At 41.1% G+C, this 24678-nt stretch overlaps 1 protein-coding gene across 3 annotated transcripts in view; it reads left to right on the forward strand.

The window, feature by feature from the left end:
• Window positions 1–24678, forward strand: part of LOC101166191 (multiple PDZ domain protein-like) — a 66395-nt gene that overhangs the window by 36369 nt on the left and 5348 nt on the right. For 2 of the 3 annotated variants that reach the window (XM_023956120.2, XM_023956126.2), the window contains exons 21-40: window positions 5746–6054; window positions 11911–12084; window positions 12541–12718; window positions 15160–15270; window positions 16255–16311; window positions 16601–16672; window positions 17144–17237; window positions 18182–18390; window positions 18716–18807; window positions 18886–19009; window positions 19117–19209; window positions 20485–20559; window positions 20642–20968; window positions 21160–21243; window positions 22622–22815; window positions 23359–23506; window positions 23590–23661; window positions 23799–23913; window positions 23995–24035; window positions 24251–24373. In XM_023956120.2, coding sequence (XP_023811888.1) covers window positions 5746–6054; window positions 11911–12084; window positions 12541–12718; window positions 15160–15270; window positions 16255–16311; window positions 16601–16672; window positions 17144–17237; window positions 18182–18390; window positions 18716–18807; window positions 18886–19009; window positions 19117–19209; window positions 20485–20559; window positions 20642–20968; window positions 21160–21243; window positions 22622–22815; window positions 23359–23506; window positions 23590–23661; window positions 23799–23913; window positions 23995–24035; window positions 24251–24373 — 2692 coding nt within the window. The remainder of the gene's footprint in view (window positions 1–5745; window positions 6055–11910; window positions 12085–12540; window positions 12719–15159; window positions 15271–16254; window positions 16312–16600; window positions 16673–17143; window positions 17238–18181; window positions 18391–18715; window positions 18808–18885; window positions 19010–19116; window positions 19210–20484; window positions 20560–20641; window positions 20969–21159; window positions 21244–22621; window positions 22816–23358; window positions 23507–23589; window positions 23662–23798; window positions 23914–23994; window positions 24036–24250; window positions 24374–24678) is intronic. The other variant, XM_023956128.2, reaches the window with a different exon arrangement.

Below are 24678 nucleotides of genomic sequence, written 5' to 3' on the forward strand. Positions count from 1 at the left end.
AATTCACAACAACAGTCGTCTCGATGGGCTTCGTGTTGGTAATTGAAAAAGTGAAACATGAACTCCAAAGGATCATGAATACATAGAGTTCAATAGGAAAATACTAAAATGAACTAACAAACTGACTAAGCTAAACTGGCATTCCTGCCCTTAGACCCCCCTTCGCGTTAAGGAAAAACTCCTAAAAAAAACGGATTCCGGAAAAAACGGAGAAACCTCAGGGGTGCCCACACGAAGGAGTGATCCTCCCCCAGGACGGACAGGCGATTTACCAGAACTCTTAGAGAAGAATTAACTTATCTACCTCTACAACTACATATATTGAGTCCAGCAGACGAGCTTCATCCAGACGGAGTTGGGGGGACAGTCAGGGGCGCGAGTCAAGCCGGAGACAGGATCCACAGCCAGGTGTCGGAGCAGGAGCCTGTGTGAATTGTGGCCTCAGTTTCCTGTTCTTAGCTGACAGGAGTGGTACCCCGTGTCTTCTGCAGCTGCAGTACATCTGCCTCAAGGTTGGACGTGTTGTGCGTTCAGAGATGCTCTTCTGCAGACCTCGGTTGTAACCAGTGGTTCTCTGAGTTCCTGTTGCCTTTCTATCGGCTGGAACCAGTCTGGACATTTTTTATTTATTTATATATTTTTTTTAAATGGTTTATTTCAAGCAATTAAGTAGAAACAGTACACCAAAGCAATATAATCATCAGTTGTACATTCATAAAGTAACTAATCAAATGTATGATAATTAGACATATTAATAAATTTGCTTGAAAGGGAGTGGAAGGAAGCGAACTTATATTCTCCTCTGACTTCTTGCATCAACAAGGCCTTTTTGTCCACAGAACTGTCACTCACTGGATATCTTCTCTTTTCAGAGCATTCTCTGTAAACTTAGAGATGGTTGTGGGTTAACATCCCAGTTTCTGAAATACTCAGACCAGCCCGTCTGGCTCCAACAACCATCAAAGTCACGTAAATCCCTTTTCTTCCTCATTCTGATGCTCGGTTTGAACTGCAGCAGATCGTCTTGACCATGTCTACATGCCTAAATGCATTCAGTTGCTGCCATGTGATTGGCTGATTAGAAAATTGCGTTAACAAGCAGTTGGACAGGTGTGCCCAATAAAGTGGCCATTGAGTGTATTTCAGACATTCATTTAGCACTTGTACTTATTTTTGCTTGAATCTGTGCTTCTTTTTACAGCACAGAAAGATCTGTGGTTGAAAGCAGGAAACAATCAAGCAGAGTGATTAAATTCTGCTCATCAAAAAAGAACAAAGAAAAAAAAATAGGCTTTCTCATCCCTCCTAAATGATCCCATTTGCTATACGTTTGGAGCGATGCAGTCAGATCTGAGTGATGCCGTCGCTCACAGATGAGATGAAGTGATTTGAATGACTAATTGGGGAAGTTCTGACACATCCTGACATCAGCAGTGGTGGTTTCACATGCAGAAGGCTTGTTTGGGCCGACTGGGGACGAGTTCCACCTGAGCTTCACCTTTGCCCCGCTAAACACCCACTCACTTTCTCTTCCCTTTTTTTTTTTTGTCTTTTAAAAGCACACAAATGAACACACACACACACAGCCTTTCAGTTGTCTAACCTCCAAAAACACCTTTTTCCTGCTATGGGAAATATCTCTGAATTATTCATCACTCATCTCACCTTGAGCAGTGTGATTCTGAATAAAAGAGTGTTTTAAAGAGCTTCTCATGGATGCTCTGAACACACAAACGAACCCCCCCCCCCCACGCACACACACACACACATATAAACTCTTTCTCTGCCTTCTGACAGCACTTCAGACAATCTAAGAGCAAGTGGAGGCAGCTGAGTTGCTTTGGCAGCCTCAGAAACAGACACAAGAGACGTTTGAAGGTTTGTCACGATCAAACCACCTCTTTTGAGAGAAAGCAGGCTGTCCACATTGTTTGGTCACAGCCTAATAGTGCACAAATCCTCCATATTGTTCCTGCCAGCCAAAATGTAATGCAAAGAATGAGCTCCTTTCATAAAGTAAAACAGCCTGTCAGCACAGAGTTGTCCAAAAAAGACATAAACAGAAGCTTTAAATGACTTCTCTTTTTAATTGGTCTCATTGCAGGTTTGAGCAAAACACCAAACTCGTGCATTTAACGATGCTCACTTTTTTTCTGTAAGTCGTGCAGAGTATCCACATAGTGATGCCTGTATTATTATTCTAAAGCACGACTCAGCACTTTGTGATTTTACCCAACCGTGCAAATGTTCCAAAAGACAGGATTCCATTACTAAGTGCATACTTAATTTAGTTTGTAATTTTGAACAAATAATAAAAATCAAAGAAAGTACTTGTCCCATAATGCACAGGGAAACCACTGACTGTATAGGAGAACTTGACCAAGTGAAGTCACCACTAGAAAAGGCCTTATTTCTGACTACAACCAAATGAAATCAATTCAGTAGCAGTTTTTGTTTTTTGTAATATGGACATCGCCATGTTGGAGCCAGACGTCATCAGTACGCAGTGATTAACCCTTGTGCTGTCCAAGGCATTTTAACACTGGGAGTGGGGTCATCTAGACCAGTGGTCCCCAACCTTTTTGTCACCGCGGACCGGTACAACGCAAGGCACGTTTACTGCGGACCGGGGGTGGGGGGGGTGGGGGGGGGGTTGAGGTGCAACGCAAGGTGTGTATCACATGATGTTTGGTGTCGTGACTTTGACGTGCGTTAAGTGTGACGGATGTAACAGTGAGAATCCGGTCACTTTTCAAAATAAAACGTTTTTTTCGGAAAAAAAAAACAATAAAATGGAAATTATTTTTTCTTTCTGTGCGTCCCGGTGCCAAAATTTGTGCAAAGGTGCAAAGTGTCCGGTGGTTGGGGACCACTGATCTAGACCCACTAGTCAGTGTGCTAAACCTCTTTTCTTCAATGATTTGTGATCTTCACTGGTGTCCATGGATTACGTGAAATCATCTTTACCTTTATCCACCTGTGTCATGCTAAGGATAACACTTCAATGTAAGGATCGGGTCATCGGGACCCCATAGGATAGCACAAGGCTTAATGTCCAAGTTGCTCTGATTCAGTGTTTCTATCCCAACCACTCTTGCCAATAATCAGTAGTGAGCTTGTTGAAGGCCACACCCCTATCCCGGGTAGTTTCATACGTTTCAAACGTTGGACGTGAGACCCCATATCTTTACTGAGGCATCTGTTTGGACAGTTTTGAACTTGAAAAAATTGCACTAAAGAAAAAAAGTTTAAAAAATACATTCAAGCTAGAATGGTTATTCTGACAAATAGAATTAGTTTCTCAATGGGATTTTGGCGTTCAGTTCTCATACACAGTGAATAGTCTAAACAAGGCAACATATTTTTCATTGGCTCTATCAAAAAAAGTACACATCCCGCCCAAATTGATTCTGAACTGGCAAATCGTGGCCACCTTAATCCATTTTGAGTAACTGATTCTTTTCCTAGAGTTTTGGTTCGGCATGCTGCTGTCTGAAAATCAATGTTCTAGTTTTTTTTCTCCCTCTGCAGAAGTAAAAAACTACCATGTAGCATTTCCTTTCCTCCCTGCATAGACATTTTAGTTTCAAATGTGGTTCTTAAATGCTAAGAAAACAAGAATGCTGCTAGAAAAGGTTCCCTTTTTATGCTCTAACCTTAAATATTCTGACACATTTAATGAATTTAGCACATAATCCTTAAGATTTTTTTGAATTTTTTGAGTTTAGATTTTCATTGCATAAAAATGTGTGCTAAAGTGCGATGGAGCTGGCGCCCACAGAGGGCGGGGTTTAAGCAGATCTGTCTGATGTTGAGGAATTTCTCAGGCAGATGTTTTTGTTGGCACTTGGAGCTTAGCATGTGTCTTTGCTGATCTTATCTCACATTTACAGCTCGTGTAGTGTTTACCCCTGAGATCAAAATGTGTTTATCCAGCGTGATCAGGTTCCACCTTCAGTCAGTTATAGTGCAGTCAGTGCATAATAAATGCAGCTGCTTGTCCACAAAGTGGTTACAGGATGCTGACTAAAAAGGTTCACAATGATGCCGTTTGTGGATAATCGGATCAGTTTTCTCTGGAAGCAAAATGCAAGACAGCATTTTTTGGTTTTTTTTAATTAGATTTCTTTTTCCTCTAATAAATAAATGAAAATGAAATATAAAATGTTTATTTCTTTTAGGTAAAACTTCATATAATACCCTAAAATAGAAGATTTAACTTGTTAATTAAAAAATATATAGATGTTTTCCTTTATCCATTAAACAAACAAATAAATCTTTATTGATCCCACGTTTAAGACAATGTTTGTGAGAGAAGTGGTTCGGAAAAGTTGAGGGGAAAAAGTATTCCTACTTTTACGTTGTGCAAAAACATGATATATTATTTCAAATAAGTAATTAAATAGAATTTTAAGAAAAAGAAGAAAAAACGGGTTCATTTATGCGTCACACAGTTATAAGGTCTTGCTGAAGACTTTTCAGACAAATGACTTGCAGAAAATGTGGTCCCAAATTGCATATATGGTCTTTAAAATGTAGAAAAGGTGTTTTTATTTCACATTTCTAATAAAGAATTTTTATTTCTCTATACCAGGGGTCTGCAACCTGAGGTTCCGGAGCCACATGCAGCTATTTTATCTCTCCATTGTGGGTTTCTGGTCTTGTGGAAAAATGCTAACAACTTGAATAAATAAAGGGTTTTCCCTTCATGTTTAGATATTTAACATGTCAAATAACTGAGCAAAATGATGGAAAATGCTTTAATCCATGGTCAGAGTAGCACTGCAGTGACTAGTTGCTGGTCAGAGGCAAAGCACTGAATTGCATAATCATTTTAAGTGCAAGTAAGTCTGCTGCAGCAGGAGGATCTTATGTGAGATAGGATGCATTTTATTTTGAAAGGAATTTGTATGTGCTGCAGTCAAAAGTTAAATTTGTAACATCCAGATACATAAAAACCTTTTTTAAATTTTTATTTAAAAAAAATAAAAGCTGCATTTTAAAAGCTGCATGTCCACAAAAACACAACTAAAATGTATTTTTCCAAGCTGTGAATTGTCTTTCACTGTTTTTTTTTATTTTTTGTTTTTTTTTAGTTTAGCAGCTCAGTCATGTACAAATTTTGAATAAACAATGAGTTAAATAACGTTTTTGGAAGTAAATATGTTACAAACTGTACTCTCAGACTGAACTAAAACCATTCAAAATAAAATCCTTACGGATGCAAATCTAGCTGACGTAGAAAGTTTACTAAACCACCTAAAAGTCCATCATGGAAGTTCATTTCATCTCATAATGATTTTATCATGACCATACAAACACAATATTTACAAATTCTCCAGAAAAATATAAATAAAAAACGCAACTTTTTTTAACACATTGAGCCTCCAAAACGTCAAATTACATCTGCTAAAAACACAAAAAAATTGGGTCTAAATCATCCAAATGTCTCAAATCATCTGTAAAATGTCTGTCTTATATCTAAAACAGTGTTTAACGGTAGTTACTTCTCAAAAAATCTCAAGCAACCATCCAGATAAATCTGCAACATTTTTGTGTCAAGTTCTTTTGTGATTTTTAAATCTTTCATTGACGTCTTTTTGCATTTTTCTCTTGTTCTGAAGGTGCGTTCAAACACAGCTCAATAACATGTTGTTTTCCACTCTAATGCACTCTTGAGTTGTCACTGAACTGTTATATAAATGCATTTTCCTTGAAAATGCTTCATCCCACTCCCTCTTTCAGCATAACGTACGTCCCAGCCCGTCAGGTGGATGAACACCGAGCCCGCCTGTGTCTGCCCCCGCTGGCATCCGTCCCGACAGACAGCGCCTCGTCCTCTCCCACTCTGCCGTCCGCCCCTCCCCAGCCTGCAGCTGCTTCAGTCAGGTCCTCCACCTCCCCATCGTCTCTGTCGCTCAGGCCGTCCGCCTCAATGAAGCTCAAAACCGTGACTCCAGATTCAGCAGCCGGCGTTAGGAGCTCCGCCTCCTTCAGGGGGCCCATCAAAGACCCCGCCGTTGTCCCCAAAATCACTCCGGCCTCAGACTCAAGGTAACTCCAAATGGTCTCCTAATCCTACAGATTGGGGCTCTAGAGTGCAAAATGAATCTGTCTGTGTATTTTGGGCGGATTTATCAACACTTGATAGTTACTTAGTACTGAATTTTTCAGAAAATTCATCTTTGAATCATATAGAAAGTCAGGTTACAGATTAGGAGTTTATGTTGTTAATGTGGGAAATAAGTATTTGACCCCCCGGTAACCATAAAGAGTTCTTTTTTGTTTTTGTTTTTTTGTTTTTTTAACTTGTCCTGTCCAACAGCTGGGCAGGCAGATGAGAGCTGAGGGCCTCTTGTGTTGGACATATTTTACTTTAACAAGAGGGGTTATTAATCTTCAGACAAACCAAAGGTATGTCTGAATAAACCCCTTTTGTAATTGAGGCCAAACTTTATTAATTTCAATCAGGTTTGAAAATCTTTGGTGTTGGACCGGACGGAAAAGGAAAGAAGGGAAGAAGAGAGAGGGACGTTAGAGAGAGGGGGGGGTGGGGGGGTGATAATAGGAGGGGGGGGTAAGACCATTAAGCAGCATAAAGCAACAAGTTTACTGGTTGTTTATCATTACGGTAAGGTTCAAATGTAGTACAAAAAGGGCGGGGCCTGTCCACACACACACTCAAATGTTATCAACACACCTGCTGGCTGAAAGAAAAAAAAAATGTCCACATGTCAACATGTACACAAAATATACAGTGTTCACACACGCATACTTATGCCTTTAAACCAACTAGTGTGAAATCTTTCATTCATTCAATCATGCAAACTATTAGTGCAAAGGTGAGCTAACACCTGTGCTCAGGTGAGTGTTTATGTTTTTCTAAAATGGACGGTGGAATGTGTAAAGAAGAAAGGAGAGTGCCCAGCCGTCCCCACACCAAAACCCCCGCCGCATCAGCAGCCGGAACCCCAACGCTACACCGCAGCAGGCAGGGAACAACCGCCCCCCGGGCGACCCAGCCCGCCACCCAGGCCAGGGCCAGCAGGACCGGCGCGAGGCCCCCAGAGCCAGATAGCAGGGAGGCACGGAGGGAAAGGCAGCCCCCCGCCGCGCCGGGAGAGCCCAACGCAGGGCCCCACCCGAGAAGGGCGCCCACAGCCCCAGACGAGCAGCCCCCCAGGAGTTCCGGGCATCCCCCGCCCCAACCCCAGGTACGAGCCAGGACCCCCCAAGGGAGACCCGCCCCACACTCCAGGCAGCCACCCAACCGGCCCACGGTTGGTCCAGGGAGGAGCAAGGCAGGGGCCAGCCGCCCAGGAGGGGAGCGCCCCGGGGAGAAAGGGGGGCCCACGAGGGGTGTTGTTAACTTGGCCCGACCAGGCTCGGCCACAGTTGGAGACTTGGCGGGGCCCAGCACCCAGGGGCAAGGACCCGAACCCACCCCCCAGGGACACGGACACCCCCGGCTCAGGTGTAATGTGAAACCCCCCCCGCGCAGAGAGAGCACCGCCGGGCCCAGGAAACCGGCACCCAGGGGACACGGCCGCCGTTGCCAGGGACCCCGTACCCCCCACCAGGGAAAGGGTAGGGGACAGATGGTCCTAGGTCCCACCTTCCTTTTAAATGTGTGTGCGTGTATGTGTGTTTGAGAGGATCTGTGTGTGCGTGGGTGTGTGTTTATGTTGGAATGTATATTTTGAGGGGGGAGGGGTGTGTGTACTAAGGGGGGTGCAGTTAAAATTGGCGGGTAGGGCACTGAGGGGACATCTCCTGATTACTCACAGTGATGTCCCCTCACCCTCCCCACCAAGGGGCCCTATCCCCGGAGGCGCCGACATCCCCGGCCCAGCACCACCCACCCCACACAGAGAGAGAGGAGCCAGAAAGCGCCGGCCCCCCGGAGAAAGCCCAGGCACCCACCCCCAAGCGCCGGCCCTAGAAGAGCTCTGGTCTCGACGGGACCGAGGCAGCCAACCGGCCGGGGCAACCGATTGCCTCAGCGGAGACCCCGACCCGTCAACCCCCCATAAAGAGTTCTGGTTCGACTCTCCTAATCAACCTATCACCTGAACTGAAGACACCTGTTGTAACTGATCACCTGTGGAAAAGACACCTGTGTACAGAATCCGTCGCTCAGACGCCAAACCCTCCAACATTGGAAAGAGCTTCCAGTGGATTTAAGGAAGAAGATTGTAGACCTGAACAAGACTGAACTGGACTACAAAACCAATATAACCAATGGGGACGAGTGTTCTAGTCAAAAACATGTCCATCAACCCACCTGTAGGTCCGGGATTCCAACGATAAAAACAACACAGCAGCAGCTAGTTGATGATCTCAAAGCAGCTGGAACCACAACAAAACCATTGGTAAGACTTTACGTCTCAGTGGTTCAATGTCCCACAGTGCTGGTAAAGTAGCCCTGCGTAACCCTTGTGCTATCCTAGGCACTTTAACATTGGGAGTTGGGTCATCTAGACCCACTAGACAGTGCTCTGAACCTTTTTTCTTCAATGATTTGTGATCTTCACTGGTGTCCATGGATTACATGAAATCTTTCCACCTTTATCCACCTTTGTCATGGTAGGGAGAACACGTCAAAGTAAGGGTGGGGTCATCTAAGATAGCACAAGGGTTAAAAAAGCACATGAACATGAACAGACCCGCCTGATGTCTGACAAAGAACACCTTCATGATTTAGAGAGTGGTTGGGAGAAGGTTCTGTGAGACCAACACTGAGCTCTTTGGCATCAACTCAACCCGTTGAGTTTGGAGGAAGAGCAGTGCTGCTTATGACCCCACAAACACTATCCCCACTGTCAAGTATGGAGGCGGAAGCATTATGGTTGGAAGCCATGTACTGTCAAATCCTGAGTGAGAACCTCCTTCCCTCCACCACGAGGCTTAAAATGGGAAAATGACTCAAAACATGCAGCCAAGGCAACCAAAGAATGGCTGAAGAAGAAGCACATCAAGGTCATGGGGAGGCCCAGCCAGTCTGTAGACCCTAATCATGTAAAAAAACCTATGGAGAGAGCTGAAGCTCAGTGTTGCTAAGCGACAACAACCAAATCTTAATGATTTAGAGTCATTTGTAAAGAAGAATAAACCAGAAATTATGTGCAGAAACCTGCTCATCAACTAAAAGAAACCTCTGACCTCTGTGCTGCTAATGAGGATTTGGCCACAAAGTACTAAGTCTTTCTGGCAAGAAATACTTATTTCCCTCAAGGAAATGTAAATAAATTAATGTAAATTTCTTGATTTTCTTTGTGATTTTCTATTTCCTACAGTTCAACTGAACCCACTTTTAGAATGATAGGCTGTCTATTTATTTTTAAGCGGGCAAGCGTACATATCAGCAAGGGATCAAATACTTATTTCCTCCACCGGTCCCTTTAATTGACTGTAAATAGGGGAAACGCTGGGTTTCAGCGCGCCGCCGACTTAGTCTGAGCTTCTTCCAGCCCACAGCTTCCTTCTTCTCAGCAGTTAAGTCAAAGCTTGTCTCAGTGTTGAATCTCCCAGTTATATTTAGCTGTTCACTTACGGATCCGGGCGCCGACTGTCAGGGAAAATGAATTGTTTCGCTTCAGTCTGTCCCTGCTTTTCACTCCGTCTTCATGCCTATACCTTTACCCCCCCCCCCCCCCCCCAGTCCCATTTCTCTTGCAACTTTGTCTTCTCTCCTATCTTTCAATCAAGCCATTTTTTTTATCTGTACGTGTGCCCACATCCATCTTTCATCTCATCCACGGCCATCGTTCTTGCTTCCTTTTCTCCTCTTTTTTTTTTTTCCCCTTTGCTCTCATCCCTCTCTCCTGACCGTCCTCTTTCAGCCCCCCCTCCCCCACCACAGTTGGAAGCATTTGTTCTGCCCTCTTCTGAGCGTTCGCCGGCTATAGGATCCCGCTGTGAAGATAGCACCGCTATCATTCACGGCCTCGGGCTTATTACAGCCCCGCACCGTTAAACATATTCATGAAAAAAAAAAAAAAAAGAAGTGTCCTTCTCCCCCTCTTATTTCCACGCTTACACTGTGTGGGGGCCATAAACAGAGGTGCTTCTTGAATGTGTGCGCACATAAACAAATCCCCCACTGACACGACATGTATGTTTTCAAAGCGTTTTGCACCTTAATCCGAATCCTTTCAGTTCTGACTAGAAGTTCCTGTCGACTGTGGAGTTTTGTAACTAGAAAAATATAATCTAATCAAATCAAAACCTCCAACTTTATTTAATAATTGTGCAGACAGATGAGAGCTGAAGGCCTTTTGTGTCGGAGAGATTTTAGTCTTACAGTATGTATTACATTTGACCTATATATACATATATATATATATATATATATATATATATATATATATATATATATATATATATATACATATATATATATACATATATATATATATATATATAGGTTTTTTTTTTACAGAGGGTAGAGAGAGGGGAAAAGTGTGAGAAAAAAAAAGGGGAATAGAAGAAAAATAGAGAGGGGGAGAAAAAAAAGCAAGCAATCTAAAAAAAAAAGAAAGAAAAGGGAGCCAACCAAATTGACAGTATTTTCTGCACTAGAGGGCAAACCGGATTATGAGACGCGCTGTTAATATGGCGCATCGACTTATAAGGCGCGTTAGGTAAGACAAGAGAGTCAAAGATAAGACTTTATTAACTGTGTTCACAGTAATTCTGGAACGTGTTTGCTACACGTTAACGTATTTATCATACCTGTAAATCCCAACTTTGATCGCAAACTGTAAAAACACAGAGGTATACCTCTATAACAAACATTACTGCGACTACGCTAACTCCCAACGTCGTTTAAATGTTTCTACAAAAACACAATGACATTTGTTCCTGGCCCAGAAACACAACCAGAAGAAGTCCATAAACTAAACACTCCATTTTTTTTATTTTTTATGGAGACTTTTAAAAAATACAGTTAATTAAAACCAACCCACCCCTTTTGCCCCCTTCCATTAACACATAATGAATACAGGCATGCAAACCGGACTGTAAATATAAGAGAAAGAATGTCAGTTTTAAAATGTGATATTCTCGCTCCAATGACAATCACGTTTTTTGTTATTTAACATGTTCTTCTGGCTTTTTTCTCAAGATGGAGGACACACATTTGGAAAAAAGGCCTAAAATTGCATGTCTGTGTTATTCCTTAGTCAAATTGTTGTGAATCAACAGCAAAAATATATATATATATATATATATATATATATATATATATATATATATATATATATATATATATATATATATATATAGTTACGTAGAAAATACAATTGGCGGGCCACAATTTTCCAGCAGTCCTTCATTCTGATGCATCCACTTCCAGACAAATAGATCCATGCACGTCTTTGTTTTCCATGTTCCAGCGGGGCATTCGGCTCAAAACTGAACGGCTGGATAGCTCCAGTGTTTATCACCGCTTTTGTTGCACCGCTAATGTTATGTTGCAGGTTTGAGGACCTGTAACCCAGTGGGAGAGAGTGATAATAAAGATCAGTAACAAGAAAGGGAAGGGGGGGTTCACAACGCGGAGGCAAATTTCTAATGAACTACTGCCGCTCTGGAGAAACTATGTCCTAAAAAAAAAACAACACAAGCTTTTTTTACTTTGACTAAAAACTGCATATTGGGAACGGTTATACAGTAGAATAAAAAGATGATCAGAGTGTGACTTTAATGTAGATGCATTTGGAATTTTAGGATTATGTCAAAAAGAGTTGTAGTTTTGGAACAGGAAACTGGCATTTGAACGCCAAAAAAAGGCATAAATCCCTCCAACTGCAATAAAGTAAACAAAGTACATTTCTGAGATGGATTCCATGACTCATCAAAAATGATCCCATAATCTATTTTTGCCCCATTTTACTTTTTTTCTTGTAGTTGGCAGATTCCCAGGTCCCAGCTCCTTCCGAAAAAAGAAGAGGATGGAGAAACTCTGCGGGAGAAAGAGGATGAGATGAAAGCCGGACGAGTGCAGATAAGGAGGGATGGTAAAGAGAAGCCTGGAGAAAAACTCAGCACTCATGATTCAGCGTCCTGGGATCAACCTCGAAGGTTAGCGAGTCGGTGATTGCCGTTACAGCTTTCAACTCGTCCTTCAACTGCTCTGTAGCAGTGAAGGCTTCACAAAGCTTAAATTGCGTTCCTGGCTTGGGTAAAGTGCTCCGCCAGTCTTCCCATGTTTTTTAACACCTCCCAGCTTTTCTTTTTTATTGCACATGTATTGGATTTACTGCATCCCAATGGAGCGCCTCACAAAATGCATGAACGCAGCTTTTGTGTGACTTCCACGCAGGTATAATATTCCATTGTTTCGAGTTAATCTCCGAAATTTAATCCACGGTGCGAAAAAAACAAAACAAGTGAATGTCAGAGGACCTGGGCAACAGTGAACAGCAGCAGATTAACTCGCAGAATTCCTGTGTTTAAGTGTGAAACACGCGTTCGGCTCTGCACTTGGAGGACCATCGGATGTGGCGAGAGTCAACGCGGCTCTTCTCTGTGTTTCAGCGTAAGGCTGACTCGAGCGGCGGGCCAGTCCCTGGGCATCAGCATAATGGGAGGCAGAGGCATGGGCCGCAGACTGAGCAGCGGCGAGATGATGAGGGGTGTCTTCATCAAGCACATCAGCCCTGACAGCCCAGCAGCACATAATGGCACCCTGAGGGCTGGAGACAGGATACTGGAGGTGCAGATGTGTGTCTGTGTGTGTGTGTGTGCACATGTCGGTTTTTGGGGCTTTGCAGCATCAGAGGAGGAAATGTGTGCATGAAAAAAAAAAGATGGGATCATGGGAGTTTGCTGCACAAGCATGTCATAAATCTGTGCTTCAGCCGAGCTGCAGCAATTTGGTGATTTTTATGTATATGAACTATTAGGTAATTGTGATGTCAACCAGCGAGGAAAAGGTTCAAATTTCATCTTAACACAGATTGTAGCGTTTTATGATAAAATGAGTTGTCGCTCTATTTCATTTTTTGTTCTTTTTTTTTTTGCTGACTTGACACTTTTTCACACTGCAAGAAAAGATAGAAAAAACAGGAAAAAAGTATGAATCTTAAGAAGAAATTCACTAAAACTGCTCATCCATCTGTTTTCTTAGCCTGCTTTATCCCTTCTGGGGTTTTCTGTCACTGCAGACAGTACATTTTACTTTAATTACTACAACATCCTATGATAAAATACCAAAATCTTCAAAGAAGGGGTTTCACACAAGTATTCAAAGAAGGGAAAAATAAGCGTAAAAAAACTGTTAAGCTACGTTCACACTGCCCTCGCTAACACCCGTTCAAATGAACCCTTTCAATGAAAAGTCAATGTAAACGCGCATTTTGGGCTTCCTGGTTCAAAACGCTCGAGTTCATCCGCAGCTGGACAAGTTTCTATGATCATCTTCAGGCTCAACGGACAAAACTTGCAGCCAGTGATGGAAAGTGGAACCAGGCTAAACTTTGACCAATCAGGGACTCCGCTTTAGTAGGAGACATTAATAATTGCGGTTTGTATCCGGACAGAATTCTATGACATCAAGTATTTATTATATCAGAATAGAGCTGTGAAAGAAGAACATTAAGCAAGATTCTCGAGGTTTGCACCGCCTTGACAATTCACACCAAGCCTCTTCCAACTGTAGGTGGCAGATATGAGCTAGAAATCAGTAGAAACAGAAGAGCAAGAAGAAGAAGCCCCTCCCTACTTGTCCAGTGTGAATACTTGCATTTAGGAGCCACATGCTGGTCAAATTAAATGTTCTACAACCCAATATTATATTTTTTTATTATTATTTTAAGCTAACAGTTTGTATTTTTTGAGTTTTTATGTATTTTAGAGCCTTTATGTTATGGTTGTAGTTCATTTTGATTAAAGTGACAAAAGAAACTAGTGTAATAAGTGGAAATGACTCATCATAGAACAAAATCGGAACAAAATAAGAATACGATCTTAGTACAAGTTGGTCCATCATAATAAATCCTCAAAAAATCTAAAACTAGTTCTTTTTAGAACATTAATCTAAATGTTTGTTTTCAAATGAACTTTAAAATAACATCCCAAAAATTGAACCATTATAAAAAATGTTTTTTGAGTCTTAAATCAAGTTTTCCTTTAGTCCAGAGTTTGGAGCAAAATTATTTTAATTCATTTGAATAAGACTTTCCTTATTATTAGATCGAAGCTCTTGTTGAGACAAAAAAAAAAATCTCAACTGTGTCAATTTTGAGAAAAGCTTGGAAAGGTGTAGAGCAAAGATAAGTAACTTCAAACTTGGTAAACCATCTTGGATGTCTAAAAAACGTACTTTGAAATCTTTGCAGGGATCAAATAGTTTGTAGTGTATTGATAGTTAAGATTCTTTAATGCATTTTCAAAGCGGTTTCCATCATGTTTTAGATTGGGGACAAAGCCTGACCTCCTAGTTTGATGGTTGGCGAGAGAGAAAAAAAAAAAAAAAATCAGCCGATCTGTGCTTTTGACGACAGTAGAAATCAGAGGAGAAAGAGGGGGCTAGAGCTGACAGAAAAGACAGCTGGAATTCAAATAAACCTCTTTTTTTCTGCATCTGCGGTAAGCAGAATGCCATGACAATGTACGGCATGTTGAACCTTGAGGCGAGGGAGCAATAACAGCACAAGACCATGTCAGATTTCTCTCCCATCAGCCAAAGAAACAAGTAAACAGAGGTCGCGGCGAGCTCAGCCCCACCAGCACATGGCAGATGAAGGCCGCGTTGCTGAGCTGTGAAAAGAGACTCATTTTTTATTTTTTTTAAAGTGGTTCTCTTTCACAAATGTTGTCACATCATTTCGTAGTCACTGTCTGTTTGAATTAAGACTGTTTTGCATTTTAGCTGCGTTGCTATTTTAAGGCCGCTGGAATAAAACACGTTTTCTCATGTTTTGTCAAAAAAACAAAGTGTGTTTTTTGTGTGCTTTCATTTGAAAAGTGGGCACTTTTTGTACACCTTAACCCTCTGCTTACCCAACCAAGACTAAATCAATAAAACTGACCCATCTATTGCCTTTTAATGCACAGATTCAACGTTTTTACAGAATACATGTTCTAAATGTGCTTTACCGTTTGGTTAATCGGGCTCTTAAAGGGGTAGAATTTGATGTTTCGGGTTTTCTGAAGGTTAGTGGAGTGGACCTAAGAGATGCCAGCCACGAGGAGGCGGTGGAGGCCATCCGCAGGGCAGGAGACTCAGTGGTTCTCCTGGTCCGGTCCGGACAGGATAGGTGTCAGGTAAATTAGCTCAATAATACTTTATTTAAAAAATGTGTGAATAGTGGGTTTAGGTATTCTAATTCTTCACTTTAATCTATTTTTATGCAGAAATCCCTCAGATCATTGACTGTATATGAGAACTGGACTGAGTGAGTGTGATGTCACCCACTGAAAAATGGCTGCATTCTGGCTCCAAAGAAAGTTGATACATGTCAGCATTTTATTTGCAATTGGGATGTAGGCAGTGATTGGTCTGAGTTTCTATGGCAACCACACTCTCCAGTCAGGAGTGAGCTTGTTAGAAGTCCACACCCCTACCCCTTAAAAGCAGGCTACACAAAATCTGTCAATCAGATGTTTTAAATGTTTGACTACTTTATTCAGGCGTCCAATTGGCCAGTTTATGACCTGAATAACAATGAGGAAAAAATTATGGAGAAAAAAAATTGGATTACCAAGAACTTATAAAAAAGGTAGCAGATAGATGAATAGAATGATGAGTAACAGCTGTTTATTTTTCTATAAAAGTCTATGGAATTTTGGCTTCCTTTTCTTTCTTTTTTTTATAATTGAACACAATACAAAACAACACCAGGGAATTTTGGCTTCTAGCAGCCAACAGGAACTTCCTGTTTGGAACGTGAGGGGGAGGAGTCACTCAGTCCAGTTCTCGTATACAGTCAATGATCTCATATAAAAGCACAAACAAAAGGAAATGTAAAAATCTGAAGTTTAAATATTGCAAAATGATAAAAAATCAAATCAATCTTTATTTATATAGGAATTTTTCACACATGGTTGCAATTTGTGCTACTGCATACACGTTAGTATATATAAAAAAAAATATATAAAAACGTATCCCTAACATTTTTAGATAAAGTTTTTGAACCATTAGTTTGATTTTAAATACATTAAACATAAATCACACATGCAGCATTGTGAACAGCTGAATGCAACATGAAAAAGTTCACCAAATTCCCTTTTTTTGTGTTTGCTCTACAGTCTCCTGCTCCCACATGTCGAACTCCGACCCCTCAGTCAAACTCACACAGCAGTAAGGTAATGCACGACAGTGGCTTTTCTTCTTTTTTTTGTTTGTTTCAAGTGAAAACATTTGATCCAGCCTCTATTCTTCTGCTTCCTGAGCAAAGAGGTCTAAAAGCAGCAGAACAGAATGTAAACAGCGCCTCTCAGAGGCAAAAAGCTGGAATTAATGTTGATTTGCAAAACAAAAGGAATTTCAATTTAGCTGAAACATTTTAATATATTTTAAATATATATACAAATAAAATTTTTGGCTTTATTAAGAGTTTTGTTGGACGTCATCTGTTTCCCTGTGTGATCCCAGGAAGAAGAAGCACTCAGCAGTTTGTTCCTCAGTGTTTCCCATAGAAACCCCTTCACTCCCACTCCCTTTAAGGTCGGTGTGTGTGTGTGTATATATGTGTTTGTGTGTGTGCATTTGCATTAAACTCACTTGCAAAAAAAGAAAAAAGTGTAATTAACAAAGTAGTAAACAGAAGCCCTGCAGTTCAAAGTCCTCCCCAGCACCACCTTGTTTGCTGCAACCTCTGTTTTCTCCTCCTGATGGAGATGCATAAATCCAAACAAAGCTAAAAAAAAAAAAAAAAAAGTGCATTCTTTTGAAGTTCATTTTTTATTGTAGACTTTAGTTTGCACCAAAATAATGCATGATTCTGGTCAAACTTTCATGTTATTTTAAGCTGACATTAAAACTGTCTTCATTACTTCCTTTCTGTTCGTCTGCTTCATCAAGTACAATGAAAAAAAAACGAAAAAAACCCTCAGGGGTCGGTCGGCTCGCGCCTGAAGAGCCCCTGAGGCATCCCGAACTCTACCTTTTCAATAATGCAAAAAAACTTCTCCCAAGGCGCCCTCGCCGACATCCGACAGAATGGATGGGAGGATTCCCGTAAATGCCACAGCGGCGGCGGCAGCTGAAGACGGGGACGACGCCTGCAGGAGTGAGTGTGCCTCATAAAGATGTCACGCAGACATCAATAATGACCCGTTAGAGCCAAACACACACATTCACTCAGAGCTTTGAGCGCTCCTAGGGCTTCAGAAATATGGAACCGCATTTTTGGCATATTTTTGAAAAAACCTTTTCATTTTTGTGAATAGGAAGCAACCTGAACAAGGTGACAGCCATTATAAAATGAAGTCAAACTTTATCGATGTAGCACTTTTTTCAGAGTAACAAAGTGCTTTACAATCAAAATTGAGCAGGTTAAGGATAAAAACACAACAGCCTAAATAAAATACATAAGAAAAACAGAAAAAATCTCAATAAAATGAACAGAAAAAAAACAACTCCTGAGTCTAACAGCCAGTCCTTTTTTTAAAACAAATATCTTAGCTTTTTTTTTTTTTTTCGTGTCTGGGGGGTTATTTTCTTTAACATAAAAAGAACAATGAAAGGAAAATTGTCCCACAATTCTTTGCAACATCAATCTTTAAAGGGGCTCATGAATAGCCTCACCAGTTAAAGGTGATGTAAATGCATCTAAAGGCCTTTGCGTTGCATTTGTAAATGACAGATTTATATTAATAATGTCTGTTGAAATCCATAGTTTGATTGGATAAATGAATAAACTGGATGTTTTCTTACGCATTTTCCTTTCTTTACACATTTTTTAACTTTTCTTTTGTCTGTTTGCATTGAAGTACTCAGTCCACTGTTTTTGTCTGCTATTTATTTAAAAATGGATGCAGAAATGCATGCTGGGATGACACAGTTGTAGATTTAGAAGGATTTCCAGCTAAAACTCTTTGTGCAGAAGCACATGACTCAGATCCAGTAAATCATAGTATGTGTGCACTTTGGTGAAGCCATCCTCAAAATGCAGCAGCTCAGCCACCCCCTCCTCAGTCAGTTTTTCCGTTGGTTTTCCGTCGTTTTTCCCAGAAAAGATGCTCCAGCGCTACGGCAGTCTGTCCGGAAAGCTCCACATGATCGAACTGGAGAAGGACCCCGCGGTTCCCGGTCTGGGAATCACTTTGGCGGGGAGCAAAGACGGCTCCAGGGCCCGCTTAAGCGTGTGCGTGGCCAGCGTTGACCCCCAGGGGCCCACCGGTCTGGACGGGAGGATACAGGTTGGGGATGAGCTCCTGGAGGTGAGAGGAATTATTAATAAATTAATTAAATTAAGGCAGACTGAGGCTTGTGGAAGTGTGGATCCTTAGAAATCATATAGGGAGACAACATTTAATTATAAAAAAAGGAAAACAGGTTTGAATCTATAAATAAGAAGCATAATATTGTGCATTTTTAAAGACTCGTTTTATTGAGGTTATGAATTGAGGATTTAGAAAGAAGAAACGTGAAATGAGGGGAGAAATTAAAAGACAAAAGTCCCAATAATTATCATCTCTACACAAATACAAGAAACGGTGCTTTAAAAGATATTTTTATGTTCGTTTTTTCGTTTTGTTTTTTTAGATCAACGGTAAGATTTTGTACGGCCGGAGTTACCAAAACGCCTCCACCATCATCAGTAACGCTCCTTCTAAAGTCAAGATCGTTCTCATCAGGTAACGTGACTCACAGAGCTGCTGAAAAAGGCCAGAGTCCAGCGGCTTACGACGCATCTGTGTTCTTTTTTTTTCCAGAAATAAAGCAGGTAAAGCTGTAAAAGAGAACAGAACCGAGGGGGAAGTCGTAATCGACTGGCACCCAGACGCGGCCGATGAGGAAGAATCGTGCAGTGACCTCAAACGCATCGTCCTCACTCAGGTACGGGTGAGGTTTTTGCACAAGACAATGAAAAAAAACTGAAGTTACTTATTTTTAATAAATTGCTCAATAAAAGGTTTGTGATTTGCTGACTCATCCCTTTTTAGGACCATGCTGGTTTAGGTATTCGCCTTGTGGAGGACCCATCCTGGGAAGGAGTGGTCGTCGGATCCCTGATCCAGGACGGATCTGCTAGTAAGGTGCGAAAATGTTAGGAGAAAAAAAATCAAAAGGACTTTTATTTTCTACATGATCCATGAACGCAATAGTAATTGTTAAAAAAATGATCCAACAAGAACATATGTTTAAATTGCAAAAAAAATAGAAAGTTGTTTTCATTTAGTCGCACAGATCCAAACAACAAATTCTAAAGAGCTGTTACAGATTGGCTGAATGACATGAGAAAAATATGAGCTCAAAGACTGGAAATGATCAGAAAGCCGCTTCAAAAGCAGCATTTAACACACAGTGGTCAAATATGTTCCTAATCTGAAGCGTTTCCCATTTGGAAAAAATATGATCAAACTGGAAAGACGGTTGGAACAAAACACTCCAACCGCCCCCAAGTAATGTTTTTTTCCCAGATAGTCCTAGGAAATGTGCTCGGGCAAGAAGGGGGGGGCTTGGAGGGGAACCACAGCAGGTAACATAAACCTGTCTAGTGGCCTCAGCTCGGATCAGAAACAATCTGCTTCTAGAATTTGGTTCCACGCAGGAGGAACTTTTTCCAGTTTTCTATTTATCCCCAAACATGTTCTTGTGGCATTTTTCTGATAATGGAGAACACACATATGTGTGTGTAAATATATATATAGATATATATATATATATACACATAAGTTTAAACCTAAATTTGCCTTTCTGAGTGTTTCTTTATTAGAACGGTTGTGAGAGCTCTCAATAATGCAGAGGGGAAGGGGTTGCTTTGTATTAAAATCCCACAATTTAAATGCAAACTTCTACAACTCCTACAACACCCAGCAAAAACTGTCCTAGAATTTTTTTTAAAATTCTGACTATAAACATCATGATCTTACTTAATGGACCACTGGGAATACTTTAAATACACCTTCAAAAAAAATAAACAGAGAGAGCCCGCCCCCCCTTCCCATCATCTATAACTGAGAGCTTTCTATTTCCACGCTCTCCGGCTAGCTCACAGCTAAAAACACCACATTTATTTTAGCAGGTCTTTAATCTTTGGGAGTTTGGCTGCAGTTCCTCTTTCAGGATAAAAGGTTCTAATAATGCACCAAGCGCTCATTGTTGTGAACTCTGCAAATGCCGGATGCCAGTTTGAAAGGACTTGTCGTTCTAACGTGCTTTCATGTCTGGCCTCAGGCAGCATGTATGCAGACATTTATCCAGAGGGTGTGTTTGATTTTCAAGCCTTCTCTCCGTCCATCTGTCTTCTGCATTTTGGCGTTCAAACGTTTGGCTCGCCCGCGCGCTTCAACTCAATTTCCTGCTTGTAGGACGGAAGGATAAAAGTTGGAGACCGAATCCTAGAAGTGGGAGGTGAACCCGTGGCTGGACTATCGGTGGAAAAGGTTCAAACAAACTCACACACACACCGAAAATATGCCTTTTAAGGGCTTTTTCTCCTGACTCGGCTGTTCGTATTGCATGCAGGTGTCCAGTCTGATCTCCAAACAGCAGGTCGCTGTAAAGCTCTCCATCATTCGTTCCAAGAGCCCCCTTTCATCTCCCCTTTTTCCTCCCCCTTCACCCCTCCCCCATCCCTCCTGCATCCCCCTGCCCTCCCCCCCATCTCCGTTAACTCTAAGCACTCCACCAACGCCTCCATCAGAGCACTCGAATTTGCTCACCTGCTCATCGCCCTCCAGTTGTGATCCTGTGAGCTGCCCGGTGGTCGCTGGAAGGGAGACGACCATAGAGATCCATAAAGGAAATGTAGGCCTGGGGCTGAGCATCGTAGGAGGATGCGACACTCTGCTGGTGAGAGGAGCCTTCAGAAAAGTTTTGTTTACATTTGACCACTTTTATAGAAACGTTTGATCATTTAAATAAAAAAAAATAATAATAATAATAAACATTAAATATTAAATAAACCGCTTTGAATGATACAGTGTTTGTTTAGTTTATTTTACAGTTGTGAAAGTCATTGTTTTATCAATTTGAACCACTAGGGGGCAGTAATCATCCATGAAGTGAATGATGGAGGCGCAGCACAGAGAGATGGAAGACTGCAGGCTGGAGACCAGATTTTAGAAGTATGAAAGACATCTCACATGCATAAACACAAACGTGTGTGGACAAAGCACACATATATTACTTTTGTGCACTAATAATTAACTTATTATTAACTTATTGGTTATTAATTCTTTAACCTTTTTTTGGTAAATATTTAATGCAGTATAATACATTATTTGCATTATAATACATCAAAATGTGTTTATTTTAAAATACTATGTCTTTTGTTCCTTTAACTTTTTGACATAAAACGTTTTGTTATGCCACGCATCAGCCCTGGAATTTAAGGGTCATCAATATTTTCACATTTCTTCATCCGTACTGCGAGTTTGAGCAAAATTCCACCAACACGCCACATCTTCAAAAACTCACCAGTTTCCACGCACCTAGTACGCCGGTGAAAATCAAGTTTGGGCATAGCCATCGAAACCCCGATCGCTAAAAGTGAAGACATCACAGTGGGCACAAACGTAAAATAAAAATAAGAATAATACATCTTTTATAGGGCTCAAAATAGATTTCAAAATCTGTCATTGAATTTAAGACACAAATGTCAGGGATATCCAAAGAAGTTTTGAGATTATTATGGGATGGCCACAGAACCTACAGGTTGGCGGCCATATTGTGGCAAAGTGTGAAATTTGGCGATTTTCAATTTTTTGCATTATATGGTAAAAGAAAACTTTATTTAAGCGATCTTCACGAAATTTGACACAAATGGTGTCAGGTCTACAACCACAACCAAAGTTCTGTTGACCTTTGATCTCGAGAAATGGCCAAAACAAAACAAAAAGATTACCTTTTGTACCAAATTTAAACGTAATCTATCATATCATAACTCCTGGAAAAAAAATGTTGGAAATAAAGTTTGCAGATTTTGAATGGCGTTACTGTGGTGAGCTTGGTGTTCCGTTATTGCTCACATTTTTTAAACCAGAATATTGAGAAGATATTTCACATGAATGTCTGGCTCAAGCTGGACAAAACAATTTCAAATATCACTTTCAAACCATTTCAAATAAAAAACATATGATAAGAACATTTTTGAAATGTGGGCGTGGATAACAAAAATCTAAGGAATGCTAAGGAAATTATGATTGTTGATTCTGCTAAAACTTAGATAAACCTGTTCGTCTCCCCTAGGCGACCATAAAATACAATGGTTGCTATGGATATAAAAACCAACAAAAAGGCCGCTATTTTTTTTCCATGAATTTGACCAGGCTGGCAGGGACAAAGAGGGAGAGTGAGGCAGCCAGACCCCTCGCCACTGACGGCTTTAATATTTTACTTTTACAATGTTAGGTGTTTTCTAGGAAAAATATCTTAACATTGCATTATCTTTCTATTTTTCTGCGATTAAAAAGACAATCAAATTGAAATTGCCCATCATCACAGGTAAATAGCATCGACCTGCGGCAGGCCACGCACGACGAAGCCATCGCAGTGCTGCGGCTCACCACCCAGCAAGTCCGGCTGTGCATCTTCAGGCACCAGGAGGCCTACAGGGAGGAAGACCTGTGGGACGTCTTCAGCCTGAAGCTCAGTCCCCGTCCCGGAGAGGGGCTGGGGTTCACCACCGTGGGGAAGAGGTGCTGTCATGCTGCTGTTAATAATTACAATCTTTTTTGGAAAAAAAGAAATCTGTCCAACTGTGATTCCATGTTTCCAAACAACTTAAAAAAAAAACAGTCTAAATCATGATGGGTTAGAAGATTTTTCTGGATTGAATCACCCAGCTTTAGCAAAAGAGGTCACGGATATGAAAAAATAGTATTTTTAATAGCTAATATAGAGATAATGCAGCTCCTGTCTCCTCTAGACTCTTTAAAGGTGAATTTTGGTTGCTAAATCTGCCTTTTTTACCCTCAGGTTATTATCACATGACGATCTCCCTCTAGATTTTGACCTACAGAAGGCTCTTTGGTGCCCGAGGCGCATCATTTCAATTTTTTTAACTTTCGCTTTTGTTCCAGTTTTATTGTAGCAAGTATTTGCATAGACTAAGAAACAAATGAATGAATGACCTTGGAAATGAAAAACTATTCTTAGGAAATTCCTGGAGGTGGGTTTTGGAATTCTTTACAGTCCAGTCAGAAGACACACATGTTGAGAACTTGACCTCTGCCCCGCAGCAACGACACGGGCATCTTTGTGTCAGACGTCATCAGAGGAGGTGCGGCGGATTCGGACGGCAGGTTGTTGCCCGGGGACCAGATTCTGTCAATCAATGGGGTGGATGTCCGTGCTGCGTCGCAGGATCACGCACAAAAGCTTCTCCAGGTTCGGATTGCTTCACGGTTAGCGCAAAGGTCTAGTGTGTGATGAAGGCTGGGTTTGGCATGAACTCTGATGTTTCCCTTTAGAGCTCCAGCGGCGCCGTCCTCCTGGAAGTGGCTCGTTTCAAAGCCAGGGTGCAGTACTCACGCCAGAGTCAGGTGAGCGTTAAAGATGATGTCAACATTTACAGAGGAAGCTGAAACAAGGATAAGGAGGGTAGCAGCTTCGTCTCTTTGTCTGCAGATAAAGTTCTGCTCTAATAGCTCATTTTAACAATTTAACTGTGTGATTTTAGGATTACGCTAAATTCTGCTTCATCCAGCATGAAGACTCGGATTGCTCCACCCTGACACCCACAAGCGGAAGCGATACGTCCTCCAGAGGAGCAAACAGCAAAGCCAAGTGCAGCTGTGAGCACGAATCTGTTGCACAGTTAAGCAAGTTCAAATTTGTCAAATTCAAATCCCTCACAAATGGGATTTTTCTTGCAGCATCTCAAGACCGTGAGGTCAGGAAAGTAACCGTGCAAAAGGTAAGTCTGTCGTGTATCAAAAACCAATTTTATGTGTTTTTATTTTATTTTATGTTTGTTGTTCAGACATCACCTCTCATAATATAGTCTTTTTTTTTATCCTTAAGCCTAAAACAAGATTCCTTAATTATGCATCCTCAGACTTCCTCGGTTATTAATCTGCTCTCAGATATTGACCAGCAAAGGTCTTTAATGTTTGTGTGACATTACCACAGGGTCCCCGTGACTCGCTGGGCATCAGTATAGCCGGAGGAGTGGGCAGTCCCCATGGCAACGTACCTCTTTTCATTGCTACCATGGATACTAATGGACTGGCTGCCAAAACAGAGAAACTACAGGTGAGAACTACCGTTGTATATGTTTGCATTATTTATTGCATGCTGGGAAGGCACTGCCTAAAGCAGGGGTCTGCAACCTTCAACACTGAAAGAGCCATTTGGGTTGGTTTCTCACTGATGACAATGTCTTACTTCATCCTAGAGAAAAATATGGCTAATATAGTAAATACGTTACTATTAGATATTGATGAATGATTGTTTTTTTTTGGCATAAATAAAACTAACATAAAAAGGAAAAAAAAAAACTTTTTATTTTTAATATAAAATAGATATTTACATGACGTCCTTTCAAAATAAAAGCACAC

The sequence above is a fragment of the Oryzias latipes genome, chromosome 1 (assembly GCF_053564925.1).
Source record: "Oryzias latipes strain Hd-rR chromosome 1, Olatipes_Hd-rR_3.1".
Classification (NCBI taxonomy): Eukaryota; Metazoa; Chordata; class Actinopteri; order Beloniformes; family Adrianichthyidae; genus Oryzias; species Oryzias latipes.